The following is a 16,850-nucleotide window of genomic DNA, read 5'->3' on the forward strand; positions in this document are numbered from 1 at the left end:
AAAGATTAGGAGGCTTCCCACCACTTGACAGAACCAGAGGGATAGTGAGCAATAGAATTGAAGTTCTCTACTTTATTGCTGCTGTTATCAAACATTCATGTCCTCAAGTTGTTAGCTCATATCTTATCTCTATACCTGAAGTGCTGTAACCTACAGGGCTACAGGCCAAATGCTGGAAAATGGGATTAGGTTGGGTGGCTTGTTTCTGAGCCAGCACACACGCGATGGGCCAAGTCGCCTCTTTCTGTACCGTAAACTTTATGATTCTATCTTTGTTGCAGAAGTAGGTCAACTGCTATTGCATGATAGAGCAAATGCTGGATCACCACAGATCTCAATTAAAGGGGCTACAAATGTTAATTATGATTCATATTGAATCTCCCTGGGATCTGACTAGGCTCTGAAATTTGAGGCAGCTCAGAGTAGCGTGGAATGATGCCAAGTTCAGTGTGCATCTCTCTTCAGAGGACATGTCTGCCGTAGATCAGAAGTTCCCATTCAATTGTATATTTGCTGTGGATTCTTGTGGTATGAACAAAAAGGAAACTGCATCAATCTATTTTTGTTTGAAGATCAAGTCAGATCTTGGATAGTCAATCTGGTAGAGCACAAAAGATTCACAAGGATTATACAAAAACTAAGAGGATATACTTATCAGGGAAATCTGAGCAGACTGGGGCTGTTTTTTTCTAGTGCTACAAATATCTAGTTCATAATTAATATTTTTTAGAATATAACTTTGAGCTTCAGGAATTAAACTTTAATGGTAGAAATTGATGAACAACCCTGAAGTAAATGCAATTCAAAAATGCTTGGGAGTTTATTACACTTAAAGCTTTGGGGTTATGTTGACTTAAGAAGTGAACTGCTAAAAAGGTAAGATCATAAAAAGGCAGATCTGTTACTTAGCTAAAGAATAGGTGGCATGATGTCTGGAGCTATTCCATTAAAATATACAAGTTATTCATGTGGTTTCCCAAAATTAAGGAAAACTTTGAAATTAAAATATAGTTAATTTGCATTTCTACCTGGGAACAGGCTGTATGTGTCACATAGCCATGGGGATGCATGGAGCTTAGTGTGATTCTTTGTTTTGAGTTTATCTCTGTGAATTCAGTTAGTGTATAACCAGCAGGCAAAACTTGTTGATGTTTGGAAACCAAGAGTATTTTCTGATGTTTTAAGCCACTGCGCAGGAGTCACGGGGAGGCCTGTGTTTGACCTGTTGGATCCAGAGTCGTGTCCCAACAGAAAGACCCACATGAAATCTTGTACCTCGGCAAATAGCTGGAATACTGAAGAGAGATCAGGATTGAATTCTGGAGAGCGGTGATATACCTTTTGAGTTGGTCTCAGGAAAAGTGAATGAGCCTTAAAAGATTTCAAAAGATAAAGGAACTCTTGAGAAGGAAACAGAAAATAGACCTGAGTTTAGAGCATAAGTCTTTATAAGCTAAGTGTTAAGTTAATAGTGCTTACTTTGTTTAATTTCTTTAATAAAATTTGCTTTTTTTAAAACCTTGAAATCTTCTGGGGTAGTTCTGTCTGGGGGTTTGGATTTCTTCTTTAAATGTTAATGGTTCTTAACAGGATCGGAACACTGGCAAAAAAAATGGAAGTCTTTAAGATAATCAAAGGGTTTAATAGGGTAGATGTAAAGAAAGTCTTTCCATTTGTGGGAAAGAAAAATCGAATTTCGTTGTTGTGATGAAAGCTATATTTACCTTGCTGAGTTCAGAGGTTGGGAACGCCAAGTCCCAATGACCATTGTGCTGCCGGCTGGGAACCGGCTGCACATGTGCAGTACTAGCCTTTTTATGTTCTTCAAGCCCAGGGCCAGCCCTGCATGCCTGTGCATTGCAAAAAAATAGAATGGCGTGAAAACCTGGGTCAATGACCGGGTGCTGAGTGCCACGAGCAGCAAGTGTCCCAGGTAAAGGTCAAGGGAGAGAGTGATAGGGAAAGATTCCCAGCAAGTGCCCCAGAGACAGGGATAAAAGACAGGGGACAGAAACAGGTTCCAATAAAGTTAAGAGAAAAGAGCAGAGAAACAGGCTCCAAATTAAAGAAAGAGCTGCAGGGTCAGACTTTAAGTGAAGTGGGCTCATGAGAACCCTGAGGTTCCGAGAAGGCAGCAGAAGGTTGGTTACACTGTACTGAGAACCGCTGGGCCAAAAGTACCCCTTTAGAGCCGTGGTGTTCTGCTTGGCGTGGCCGAAGGTTTGAAATTCTGTGGTGTGGTCTCAATTGGCTGAATAGACAGAATAGTTCTATTCTATGAACACCATCCCACTGAAATTCAGCCAGGAGTAAATTTATAAATAATTTATCAACCTAAAGTTACCTATGGCCATATCACGACCTGGTGCTTGTAAGATGATGCTCGAGTACACTTGGAAATCCAGGAGAAAGGAATCACGGAAGGGGAGGTTGAAACCCTACGAGGTGAGCCATTGTTGAAGCCGACTCGAGTGTGTGTAACTTTCGGGAGAGAATTCCAAGGCAACAACTTCAAATGTGGAGGTTGGAAACCCTCATCAGAAAGACAGAGTTTCAGTGAAATTGGCTGATTCACAATGTGACAACGTCTGGCTGAGTTGTTGAGAAATCCATGGAGTTTGGTTTGGTCGCATATGTCATTTATTGTGTTGTGTGGTGTGTCTGATTACAGTTTGCCTGTTAATTCACATGTATGTCATATTTACTCTGAACGTTAGAGTAGATAGATATTGTAGATTGTTTTAGCTTTCTGAAGTTTAGTTTTGTTCCAAACCCATGGAATCTTGTGGCTTTATTCACATAATAAGCATCTTGAATCTCAAACATCATCTACTTTAAACAAAATGCCAGATCTCCTCTGATGACCTGGGGCCTGGCCAAGGATCATAACACTGTTCAATAGGTAACTTTAGGTTTATAAATTATTTATAAATTTACTCCTGGCTGAATTTCAGTGGGATGGTGTTCTTAGGCTAGAGCAGCATACACACAGTTCATTCAGCTCACTGAGACCACACCATTTAATCCAGAGAGCAATTCAGTCAGTCCCACTTCCCGATTCTCTCTGTATCCCTGCAGTGTCTTCCCCAAGTTTTTATTCAATTCCATTTTGAAGGTTACTATTGAATCTGCATTCACCACCCTTTCAGGCAGTGCATTCCAAATCCTAACCACTCATTGCATACATTGTAATATGCCTTTAAGGGATAGCAACATGCCATCACTTTAAGGGAAGTGTGTCATGTGATTTAGCCTCAGTTTCACTTCGGCCTGCAGCGGAACACAGATATACAGCTCTGATGTCCTCAAGCATTCCGTCCATGTATACCTGTACACATCTGCCTAGAATTAATAAATAAACTCTCAACGCATTTTGCACAATCCCTTATGAGCGATTGGTGCCCTTCTTATCATTATAACACACACGACAGGGTAAAGAACTTTTTCCACGCATCACTTGGTTCTTTTGACAATCATCTTAAATCTATACCCTCTGGTTATTTTTACCCAATGGTCAGAGTTTCACGTTATTTAATCTAAATTAAACCCTTCATGATTTTAAATACCTTTACCAAATCTCCTCAGCCATATCTGCTCGAAGGAAAACCCCAGCTCTTCCAATCTATTCAAATAACCATAACCACTAATTCTTGGAACCATTCAAGTAAATCTCGTGTCTCCACTCCAAACCCTTTATGTCCTTCCAAAAGCATGGTGTCCAGAATTGGACACAATATTCCAGCTGGGGTCAAACAAGTGCTTTATATAACTTTAACATAATTTCCCAGTTTTGTGCTCCATACCTTTATTTATAAAACCCAAGGCTCCAAAGGCTTTATTAACTGCTATGTTAACCTGCCTTCAAAGACTTATGCAAAACACCCCCACGTCTCTGTCTTCTTACACCCCCTTTAAAATTGTACCATTTAGCACTATAGCCTCTCCTTACACCAAAATGTACCACCATACACTTTTCCGTGTTGAATTTTATCTGCAATGTGTCTGCCTATTCCACCAGCATGTCTTTCTCTTGAAGCCTATAACTATCTTCCTCACTGTTTAATACACATCCAAGTTTCAGGAACACAGGAATTAGGAACAAGAGTTGGCCACTCAACCCGAACCTGCTCTGCCATTCAATAAGATCAATACTGATCTGCTTGTGGATCAATTTCACTCTTCTGTCTATCACCCCCCCTCACCCACCCCCCTATAACCATTGAAGCTTGTCTATCAAAAATTTATCCAACTCAGCCTTGAATATATTCAGTGATCCAGCATCCACTGCTCTCTGTTTAAGAGAGTTCCACAGAGTAACGACCCTCTGAGAGAAAAGTTCTATTCATCTCCATCTTAGATGGGAGATCACTAATTTTGAAACCGTGGCCCCTAGTTCCAGACTCCCCAACAGGGGGAAACATCTTCTCAGCAAATTGTTATTCTTCAAGCTGTGAAAGATGTATGAAGTTCTGTAAAGGAGTGAAATCTACAGTATTGACGTCATTTTTTAACCTGTTAAAGTAGAATCTTTATTAACTGGCATGCATGGAGAATGGGTGGTGCTGGTTAATGGAAAGTTCCATTTACCAATGGAATACAGCACAATACTTGTAGCATGAACTAATATGCATGTATTGAGGAAGTAAAGAACAGTATTCTTTTTACTTATAATCTTCAACATGAAAACATAAATCAAAGTATAAATTAATAGAATATAGGTATGGGTTCCAGATAACTTCCTAATTGCTTCCGGTTGGTAAAGTGACAAGTCGTATTAGGGGAACATCAGAAATCCCAGTTAGTAGAGAATTCCGGTTGGTAATGTGCTGGATAACACAAAGCTTACTGTACTTTTAACTTTTTTAAAGAATGAATCATAGTTTCTTTCCTGCTGGCTGGACTGCGTAAAACACTATCGGATCCTGTCCTTGTCTGCATAGAGTGGGAGAGATAGTGGCAAAGTAGTATTGCCACTGGACTAGCATTTCAGAGACCCAGGTTCGAAATTTGGATTCAATAAAAATCTGGAATTAGAAGTCTGGTGATCATCATGAAACCATTGCTGATTGTCATAAAAACCCATCTGGTTGTCCTTTAGGGAAGGAAATCTGCTGTCCTTATCTGGTCTGGCCTACATGTGACTCCAGATCCATGGCAATGTGGTGGACTTTTAAATGCCCTCTGAACAAGGGCAATTAGGGATGGGCAATAAATGCTGACCTAGCCAGTGACACCTACATCCCCTGAAAGAATTAAGAAAAAATGCTTCTGGCAAAGGATTATCCACCAAATGATTTCCTCTTTAAAGGACGACTACCTTGAGAACTAGCTGAACTGTGGCGCCATGCAGCTTTAATGAAGTCATACATAATAGATATTACAGTATTTTACTAGATCATCATATAAAAACATTACAAAGGAGAGTCTGTAACATTTTCTGGTATAAGAAACAGAAAACATAATTTTGTCATGAAAGCCATTTCACTTTTGCAAATTACTGTAAAGCTAATTTGCCTCATCTATTATTCAGGTCCATAGGCCAAATACGGGTCTGAAAATTCAGATACCATTCATCACATTAAAGAATTAACAAAGAACAAAATTGCCATTTGATCTATAAAAGCACAATTTTCACAAATGTAGATTGTAGTCACACCCGTTCTTGCTCAAGGGCTGGGCAGAGGCTGACAAAGGCAGTTCTGTGATTATGGACTACAACATTGGGGCTGTTCATCAGTTCACTTATGACTGCCTAGAGACACTGACACGAGAGTTGCAGATGAGGAAAGGACTCAATCCACCCCAGCTCAGGAAAAACAAGTAGAATCACATGTCAAGTCCTCAGGATGACCCAAAAAGCCTCACAACTAACACAATTAAGTACTTTTGAAACGTAGTCACTGTTGTAAGGAAGTGCATCAACCAATATGCAAGTTCCCACAAACAGCAGGAAGATAAATGACCAGCTAACCTGCTTTCTGTTGGTTGATAGATAAATATTGCCCAGGGAGAGATCCTCTACTCTTCTATTGCTAAAGCCACTGGGTCTTTGTTGTCCACCTGAGAGTTTAATCAGCTTAAAGTCTCAAAAAAAATAGTACCGTACTCTCCCAATATTTCACATAAGCGTCAGCCTAGGTTATTTGCTTATCTCTCTGGAATAGGATCTGTTCAGCTGGTGGGCCACATCTAGGTATGGACATTGCAGGCAGTTGGGGGGCATAAATGCTCAAGGATTAAAGAATTAAACATAAAACCATTATTATAATTATATCATAACCATGCATTACAATAAATAAACCAAACACAGCCCTTTTTCATATCCTCTTGACTTAATGAGAACAATGCAGTTGGTCACCCCTCTTTACTATTGCCTCAGAGTTCGGTGTCATTCTTGTTGCAGAAACCCGCATTAAGGAGCTGCGAGGCTGGTCAGTTAACTGGGATCGGTAGTGAGATGTGTTGTATTCCAACAGGGAAAACCTGTGTTCGCACACAGGTGGGGCTGAACAAAAGAAGGATGTTTTGGTCACCTTGCAGATATTTGGGAACTCAGCCAACCAACAAGCACAGTGCTTATAAGAACTGGTTGCCCTGAAAAGGTACTGAAGGACTGCCAGCACCCACCGCACTAGGCTTCAACAAGAATCAGCACCGTAAAATGAGGAAATGAGAAAAATGGGGAAACAAAACATGGAGTCAACTTCACTTTTCAAAATAAGAGTTTTAAAACCCAAATGAAAATAAGTTGAAATATCGAAATTCCAGTGTGTATATTTGGAAAACCACAATGCAAATTGAAACCTCAGTTATCTCACAAGCAATCTTGAATGCACACTTACCTGTGCTCCTCCACACTGACATCCTTTAACATGGCAGCCACATTCTTCAAGAAACTCCCACCTCTGGTCGTTAACTTACCTTGAATGAATTCTGCTGGATCAGGAGCCTGATGCTGCCCGTGGGCCATAATTTCCCCCACCCCCGCACTTTACTGTATGCCCCTGGCAATTTAAAGGGTCTTTTTTTTACACTTAATTTTTTTTTATACTTTGAAGGGATGTGGGCGTCACCGGCCGTTCCCAATTGCCCGCAAGTCACAGGAGTTATCCAGTAATTTAAATTAAGCAATATAAATAATAAAGGCACAGCTTATTGCTCAAAATACTCAAAAGAAATTATAGAAAATGAAAAAAATAATTAAGAGGAAGTGGAAAGTCAGAGAAGTAACAGATGGAGGATTCAACAACTAAGGAAATAGACAGATATTTCTCTGGCTGCAGACATCGATTCAAGATGGTATGTTGCCTCCATGGTGCCAGGGCCAGGGAAATCAGAGTTGCTGCAGAGCATTCTGAAAGAGGCCAGGAGGGGGGTGGTGGAGAGAAGAGAGAGAGAGAGGGAGAGAGGGGAGGAGGAGGAGGAGGAGGGATGAGGTCCTGCAGACAAATTTTAGGGTATTAGGAAAGAAATTAATAAACCGGGCATCAAAGGTAGCAATCTCTGGATCACTTCTAGTGCCACACTCCCATGAGTACAAAAATAGGAGAATAATGCAGGTGAATGCATGGCTAGAGAGGCAGTGCAGGAAAGAGGGCTTTAGATTCCTGGGGCACTGGAAGCACTACTGGGGGAGGTAGGGCATGTACAAGATAGACAGGTTGCACTTCAATAGGTCCAGGACTGATGATATAGTGGGGTGGGTTTGCTACTGCTGTTGGGGAGAGTTTAAACTAGCTTGGCTGGGGGGTGGGAACCTGAGTATAGATCCAGAATAAAGCAAAACTGGGAATAGAAGGTAGAAAGTTAGTAAGCGAGTTCAGAAGACAAAGAAAACAAAGGCTAGAAAATAGACATCAGACTAGTTGGTTGGTGATTAGTGTTATATACTTCAATGCAAGGAGTCTAAGTAAGTAAGGCTGATAAGCTGAGGGCACAGACAGACACTTGGAAGTATATCATAGCTATTACTGAAACATGGCTTAAAGGGCAGGAACTATGACTCAACATTCCTGGTAACAGGGTTTTCAGACTGGATAGAAGAGGAGGTGGTGGTGGTGGTGGTGGGGGGGGGGGGGGGGGGGGGGGGGATTGCACTATTCATTAAAGAAACAATTACAGCTGTGAGGAGGGACAAAACAACATTATTTGATTATCCTTCTACCGTATGAGGACCAAAAGAGGACAATCGTATTGCTCGGAGCATACAGCCAGGGGGTAAGTGAAGAGTAAAAATGTGGGCAAATTGCTGAAAGGTGAGGGAGCTTAAAGGGTAGTAGTAGTACGGGATTTTACTTTAATAATAACATAAGGTAAAATTGGTGTTAAAGTTATAGAGGGCACAGAATTCTTAAAATACATTCTGGGGGACCTTTTTTTGCCAGTACATAGCAAACACAAATGGGGGCAATTTTGGAGTTAGCTTGAGGGAATGAAGATGGGAAGATGGAAGGGATACATTGAGAGTATTTTAGTGGCATTGATCATAATTCAGTTAGATTTAATGTAGTTCTGGAAAAGGACAAAGACCAAGAGTAAAAGTTTTAAATTGAGGAAATGCCAATTTTACTTACCTGAGGTGAGATTTTACAAAACTGGGATGGAAAAACAAGCTTACTTGAAGGTAAATGTCTGACACAGCATGATTCAAGAAAAAAGAGAGGGTTCAGAACGATGCTCCCACCAAGAAAAAGGATGAAATTCCAATATCTAGACCTCACTGGATGGCAGAGAGAATAGAGAGTAGGATAAGGTAAACAAGGTAAGCTTATGTCAGATAATAAGAGCTCAATATGCAGATAGCCTAGAGGATTACAGAAAGTGCAGAGGTGAAATTAAAAAGGAATTTCCAAAGGCAAAGAGAGGGCATGAAAAAATATTGGCAAGTAGAATGAAGGAAAACCCAAAGATGTTTTATAAATATATAAACAGCAGGATGTTGATAAGGAAAGTGTAGAGCCAATTAGAGGCCAAAATAGTAATTTGTGCATGAAGGCGGAGAATGTGGGAATGGTTTTTTAATGAATACTTTCCGTCTGTTTTCACAAAACTGGGGTGGTGGGGGGGGGGGGATTATGATGCAGACACTGTAATTAAGGAGATGGAGCTTGAAATAATGGATGGGAGAGGAAACATTAAGGAATTTAGCATCTTTGGAAGTGGATAAGTTACCAGACCTCAAATGAAATGTATCACAGGCTGCTAGGAGAGGCAAAGGGAGAAAAAAACAGATTCTGACTACCATTTTCCAATCCTCTCTTGCTACAGGTGTGGTGCTGGAGGACTGCCAACATTGTACCATTGTTTTAAAAAGGGAGGAAGGGTTAGACCGAGTAAATACAGGGCAATCAGTCTTACCTGGGTGTTGGGCAAATTATTCTGAGGGACAGTAGAAAATGTGATTTAGAAAGGCATGGATTAATCAAGGACAGTCAGTATCGATATGTTAAGGAAAAATCAGGTCAACTTGTTTGAATTTTTTTGATGTAACAAGGAGGACTGATGAGGGTAGTATATGTTATGTAGTCTGCAAATATTTTCGCAAGGCTTTTGACAACGTTCCACATGGCAGACTGTCAAAAAAGTAAAAGCCCATGGGACACCCAAGGGCAAGTAGCAACTTGAATCCAAAACTGGCTCAGTGGCAGGAGGCAGGGGTAATAGTCGATGGAGTGTTTGTGACTGGAAGGCTGTTTTCATTGGGACTCCACAGGACTCAGTACTAGGTTCATAGCTGCACAATGATTTAGATTTTAGATTTAGATCAATGACTTATACTTAAATGCAGGGGGCATAATGAAGAAGTTTGCAGATGATACAAGGATTGGTCATGGGGATAATAATGAGGAAGACAGCTGTAGACTGCAGAAAGGCATCAATAGACGAGTCAGATGGGCAGAAAAATGGCAAATGGAATTCAATCTGAAGAAATGTGAGGTAATGCATTTGGGGCCAGCAAACAGGGAATACACAAGAAATGGTAGGTTACCGAAAGGTGTAGCAGAACAGAGGAACCTTGAAGTGCACATCAACCGGTCCCTGAAGGTAGGAGGACAGACAGATAAGGTGGTTAAGAAGGTATATGGGATTTATTGGCCGAGACATAGAATATAAGAATTGGGGGGGGGTCCACGTTAGAACTGTATAAAAGAACACTAGGCTACAGTTTAAGTATTGTGTATAGTTGTGTATAGTTCTGGCCACCATTGTACTGGTGGATGTGACCCCACTAGAGATGATACACAGGAGATTTATGAAGATGTTGCCAGGAATGGAAATGTTTAGCTCAGAGGGAAGATTGAGGCCGTTTCTTTCTGGAACAGAGAATATTGAGCAGAGAATTAACTGAGGTGTATAACATTAAAGGGTCTAGATAGAGTAGATAGGAAAGATCTATTTCTCGTAGCAGAGGCAGGTCAATAACCAGAAGGAATAAACTTAAAAGTAATTAGCAGGATAAGAGGGGAGTTGAGAAATCTTTTCACACAGAGGGTAGTGGGGGTCTGGATCTCACAGCCTGAAATAGTGGTGGAGAGAGAAAACCCTCATCATATTTAAAAAATGCTTGGATATACACTTAAAGTATTCTAATGTATAGAGTTACAGAATAAAACCTGGAAGTGAAATTAAGCAATGTAGCTCTTTATTGGCTGGCGTAAACACAACAGACTGACTGGCCACTTTCTGTGCCATAAGTTTTCTATGTTACATGCAAGATTATCTCTGAAGTTTATGAAGGCCAAACATTTCCAGTCTTTGATCATAAGTCTGGGAATCAGTCTTGTAGCCTTTTTTTTTGTTTTACACCAGAACACTCATCCTTCTACTTGTTCTGCTGATTGTTGCTTCGCAATGATTGGGCCTGCTGAATATTGGGTCCAATAAGGCCCCTTAAATCTGTTACAGTGTACAAGAATAACCTAGGATAGCAGTAGCATAGCATGACAGCACTCGTTTTAGCCATGAATTAGGTATCTGGGATGAGTCTGTAAAGCAAAGGCTGCTGGGATATCTGACATAAAATAGCTTAGACAAAGCTCACAGCAAAAACTAACCCAGACTAGCCTGAAGCGGGTGTGAATCCAGCCATTATAGATAGGTAGGTGTCAGTCATTAGAATGCTAAGCAAAACGAGATAGTTGATCTACAACACTTAGCATGATAGTGATTAAAGATAACGGGGTGTCAGTCACTGGAATGCTAAGATACACAGCAAAACGGGACAGTTGATCTGAAACGCCTTGCACCTATTGTAAAAGCAAAATACTGTGGATGCTGGAAATCTGAAACAAAAACAGAAAATGCTGGAAAAACTCAGCTCTGGCAGCATCCAGGGAGAGAGAAACAGAGTTAACGTTTCGAGTCCGTATGACCCTTCTTCAGAAAAGAAGTGGAAATGTGATAAAATTTACACTGATTAAGGGGGGGGAGGGGTGATGGTGGTGGTGGTGGGTGGGTGGAGGAGCAGGGGAAGCTGGATGGAAGGCCAGCGATAGTGGGGACAAAGGAGGGATTGACAAAGATGTCATGAACGAAAGGAGAAAAGGAACATTAACGGTAATGGTAAGGTCTAAAAAAGTTGCTGATAGTAGCAAAGGTAAGAAAGCAGGATGTGATAATAGCAGAACAAGGGCCAGCACTCTGAAAAAAACAGCATGAACATGTAACAGATGGACCTTTTGGGCGAGGTGGAGGGGTGGGGGGATAGAAGAGGGGATAAAAAGGGATAAAACAATGAATAAATGAATAAAAGTAAAAATAAGTGGATAAAAGATAAAAAATGAATGTAGAAAAAAGGGGACGAAAAGAGGTGAGGATAGAGAAGAGAGTTCATGGTCTGAAGTTGGTGAGATCAATGTTAAGCCTGGAAGGAAGATAAGATGCTGTTCCCCCAGTTTGCGTTGGGCTTCACTAGAACATTGTAGCTGGCCAAGGATGGATTTGTGGGCATGATAGCAGTTGAAATGGGTATGTTGAAATGGCAAGTGACAGGAAGGTCTGGGTCACTCTTGCGGACTGAGCGAAGGTGTTCTGTAAAGCAGTCACCCAGTCTCCATTTGGTCTCCTCTACATTGGGGACATGGTTAAGGGCCCTGTCAACAGTATGCTGCCAGACCTGAGATTTTCCCAGCATTTTTTGTTTTTCTTGCATCTATTGTGATAGATTGTGAGCCTATGTGATGAAGAACACATCCTCAGTCACTAAAGTACAGAGACTAAATATATGAAAGACAAGTGAGGGCCGAGTACTGACTCAGATTGGATTGACTAAGGCAGGCTCTCCCAGCGTTTACTCGAGTAAACAATCGAGAACCGTATCAGAGTCTCCAAGGTGTTTGTCAATTTCACCACAACAGATCTCCCTCAACTTCATCCTGAGCTACTTCAACACTACTCATGAAGTAATTCTGTCATCCAAATAGCAATCAAAAAAATGATAAATTGAAATTTGGCCTTTTATCTCCAAAAGGATTGGAATAAAAAATGAGGAAATTATGCTTCAGTCGGGAGTAATGCATTCAGTTTTAGGAACTGAATCAAAAGAAATGTCCTTGGAGGTGATGCAGCACAGGTTTGCCAAGCAATATCATGGTTTAACTGGTTAACTTATGAGGACAGGTTGCATAATGCTGTCATGTATTCCCTTGAGTTTAGAGGCTGAGGGATGATCTAATTGAGGCGTTTGAAATGATCGATTTGATTGTGTAGATATACGGAGAAAGTACTTCCTCTGGTGGGTCAACCCCGAGTAAAAAGACAAATTTAAAATTAGAACTCAGCCATTTAGGAGTGACTCAGAAATAACATTTTCAGACAAAGTTGGAAATTTGGAACTCTCTTCTCCAAATGGCTTTGAGGCTCAGCCAATTAAAATTATCAATTTGGAGATCAAAAAGATTTTTGTAATCTAAAGTTATCAGGGAATATGGTGCAAAAGTTGAGCTTCAGATCAGCCATGACCTAATTGAATTGTGGCACAGTCATTGGGCTGAATGGCTTACTGTTCACATATTCACTTTCTTATCTGTAGTACTTCACATTCTCATGTTGAATTTCACTAGTGATTAATCTGCCCACATACATTTTGCCCAACTCTTTGTAGTTTCCAAGCTCACTTCTTAGAATCAATCTGATATAATCTGTAAATTCAGTTTCTGAATCCATATCATTAACACCAATTTGAAAGGTTTCTAACATTGTTCCTTGAGATATTTATACATGTGGTATGCTACTTCCTAATCTACCAATACCTTACCCTTTCCCAAGTTTTTATTCTGAATTGTCAACACTTTAATTTGTATCCACTGTTACATTTATTTTTTAAGATTACGGAACACAAGGTCATGGGGCTTTCCACAGTCCATTTAGGAAAAAAGTCAAGGAGATTTGATTGGACCAAATCTTCCCCTTCTGATTCCATGTCGGCTGCTGTTTACATCCAATAATCCTGCAGGAATTCTCCCTCATTTGAGTAGAGTGAAAAAAGGCACTTTTTGATGCAACTCACTCGCAAAAGTAAAGCTCCACATATTTAAGTTATTACTATTTGTTTCCTTTACTTATGGATCTCCAATAGCATTTGGAATGATCCTCAGAGCTTTTACATGTACACTGTACACTAATGTAATTAATGCACTAAATAACAACATAGCAGTTATTTGGAACAAGACATTATTAAGCTAACCCAGTTTTTTCCCCACAGGCCAGTTATACTATAAGTTCGCAACAACGCAAAACCTGGAGCAGTTGCACATGGACAAAAAATGTGAGCCAGGCAGGAGTGCAACAGATGAACTGAAAGGCATTTTGCATTTCCATAAATGGAGTGAGGTCACTGGACGAAAACAGTTGCCTTGCATTGGCTGTACTATAATCACAATCAGTACAAAGTAAACTTTAAATGAATCGATAACCTTTTTAAGATGATGGCAGAGAGCCCAATGTCCCATCAGCTCTTCACCATCATTAAAATTTAACTGACATTCAAACATTGGTTAAGTTGAGTTTTGTGATGTCTGCTTGCATTTGTGCAGAGTTTTATTTTGCTTGACAGGGAGAATAAAGTGAAACAAATACACGTCTGCCAACTCTGAAGCATTCTAAGCAGATACAAGTCTGAAACTGGTACTTGTGCTATGACAGCACTTAATTAAAATAAAGCACTAAAATCACAACTAATAAAACAAACTTGCCCAGAAAATGTTAAATCCTGTGGCAAAGACTTTACAGTTAAGTGAAGAGTTTTTAAAAAAAAAAAATACCCAATCTTATTTTATTCAACTGCACTAACTTAAAACTAATCGGCAGTGGTTATTAAATAGATTTCAATAAAGTGTAATGGTGAGTGTGTATAATTTTGACCATTTGAGCTGTAAAATGTATCCAATAGCTCAAATATAGTTTCTCTCATTCTAAATCTGGTTCGGAGAGAATATGAAATTCTGATAGCTATAGGTCAGTGGTGGCACTAGTAATGGGAACACGATGAACCAAGCTTATTGCAGAAGTAGAAGTAGTAATGTATATTGGTTTAAGTACAATTTTTCCTGCAATGCATTCAGAGAAAGTTCATTCTAGAAAAACAAATTGTATCCTCAGCGTAGCTAGTCAATGGGTTAGGAAATAGTGGTCAAAGGTAGCAAAAAGCTAAGAACATCATAGATGTGGGTTCATGCTGACAAAATATGAAATTAATAATCCACTTTATGTTTACATTGTACAAACGGCACAAGATAATCTTCAGGCAAAACAGAACTTGTGCATTTTCAACTCACTGACCAATATTGGTTAAACACACAGACAAGAACCTTTCAGCTCCCACAGCTGATAATCCATAAGAATCACAAACAGAAACATATTTTCAGGTTTCCAGGGCCAGTACAATATCGAAACATGAAAAAAAAATCTTTATATTAAACTGTAACTAGTACCAAGAGTATCTGGAGGAAGAAAAAAAGACTTCCCATTAAATTAACTTTGTTATCTTTCCTTCCCATACCACTTCCGAATTATCACTAACTAGCCTAGAGTAAGGTATCAATGTTTCCATAGATGACCTGAACAATAGTTTTAGTACCAGAAAGTTCTACATTCGCAAATCAAAAATAATGTCAGACTTGCAGCATTATTCGATACAGGCACTAGACATTTGGGAGCTTTTATGTATAAAAAGATGAAGAGAGTGGAAATAGTTCAAAGAGAGAATTATCTTGCATGTTATGCCTTGCATACTCTCAAAATCACCAGAATGAGGGTTTTTTTGCTGCAAGATTACATAACTCTAATGACGTTGTTGTAACCAAGTATGAGGATTTAAAAAGGGGAAAAATAAACAAGATATAGTTTATTTTAAGCCTTGTCCGGTAGCAGCAAGTCCTGGCAGGTGTGAATGAAGCAGTGAGCTGGATTCTTCCTGCTGGCCTGGCTGAATGCTGCTGTTCTCTCTCTCTCTCACACACACACACTGACTCAGACTCCGGGGCCTAGTGTTTCGGTGCACAGATAGAAAGGGGGAGCGCTTACTCGGTACAAGGCGTCCACGAACACCCGCTCGTCCACGTTGCAAGCGATGGTGGAGGTGGGCAGGTCGTCCAGCTGCGAGCGCAGGTGCACTTGCTGGGGCTGCCCGGAGCTACCAGCCCCTTCGGCCGGCGGCTCGGCCTCCATCGGAGTCTCGGGCTGCACCTCCCCGTTCGAGCCGGAACAGTGGCCGTCCGCAGCGCCCGGAAACATCTCCTGTTCTCTCTCCATGTCGGCGCTGACCAAGTTTCTCTTCTCGCTGTCACCGCTGTTCGCCACCGTCATTATTTTCCCAGCTGAGCTTTTGTTTTCTTTGAAAAGGAAAAAAATATATATATAATATTTTCAACCTTCTTAATCGGAGTGGAGTGGGGGTGGGGGAATGATGGAACGTTTCCCCCCCCCAACTTCCCTGCCTCCCTCAGCAGCCGCCACCTCCACCCATCATGTGGGAGGTTGAATTGACTGCGAGTTGAAACAACATCCAGCCGCTCACCGCCACCTCTGAAACCAGCTCCTCTGCCCTGCGCCGATACTTAGTTACCAGGACACGACGCAACAAGTTACTGCCTTGGACGTCAGCACTGGCAACACCGTACAAATATGTTGCCATTTTTAACCTGGTAGCAATGTCAGTCACCTAACTCAACCCCTGCAAATAAACAACATCTCGAGCACTCCTAGCTCTGATTTTTTTTTAAAAAACCCACTTGAAGAAACATTTTATTTTCAAGAAACCTACTCTCACAGATTGTTAATTGAAACCTGAAAACAATGACCCATCCTCTCTGTGGATAACTCGTGCATCGAAGGGAAAATTGGTGAACGCGTAAGGGAGAAAGGAATAGATGGGGTTAGATGAAGAGGGGGGTGGCGGGAGGCTTGTATAGGCCATTTGGGCCGAATGGCCTGACTTGTGCTGTAAATTCCATGTGATGGCCGAGTCCAAAATTGGACCGGGGCTCTTTTCTGTAGGAAAGAGACAGAGGGATTTTAAGTTTTGAAAGATTACAAATGGGTTTAACAGAATATGCATAAAGGAGAGGTTTTCACATGCAGGTAAGCTCAGAATCAAGGGCTTTAATATGAGGTAGACATCCTGGGCAGATGAAGTTCAATGCAGAGAAATGTGAGGTGATTCATTTTGGCAGGAAGAATAAGGTGAGACAGTATAAAACAAAGGGAGAAACTCTAAAGGAGGTGCAGGAACAGAGGGACCTGTTGCATATGTACACAAGTCATTGAAGATGGCAGGGCATGTTGAGAGAGCTGTTAATAAAACATATAGTATCTTAGGCTTTATTAATAGGGGCATTGAGTACAAGAGTAAG

The 16,850-nt window shown here is 40.7% G+C and overlaps 1 protein-coding gene across 1 annotated transcript in view; it reads right to left on the bottom strand.

The window, feature by feature from the left end:
* LOC121290660 (calcipressin-1-like) overlaps positions 1-16,013 on the bottom strand; it is a 76,540-nt gene extending 60,527 nt beyond the window's left edge. The window contains exon 1 of the mRNA XM_041211400.1: positions 15,523-16,013. Within this exon, the coding sequence (XP_041067334.1) occupies positions 15,523-15,804 (282 nt within the window). The 5' untranslated portion in view covers positions 15,805-16,013. The remainder of the gene's footprint in view (positions 1-15,522) is intronic.
* Between the last annotated feature and the right edge of the window lie 837 nt (positions 16,014-16,850).

The sequence above is a fragment of the Carcharodon carcharias genome, chromosome 18 (assembly GCF_017639515.1).
Source record: "Carcharodon carcharias isolate sCarCar2 chromosome 18, sCarCar2.pri, whole genome shotgun sequence".
Classification (NCBI taxonomy): Eukaryota; Metazoa; Chordata; class Chondrichthyes; order Lamniformes; family Lamnidae; genus Carcharodon; species Carcharodon carcharias.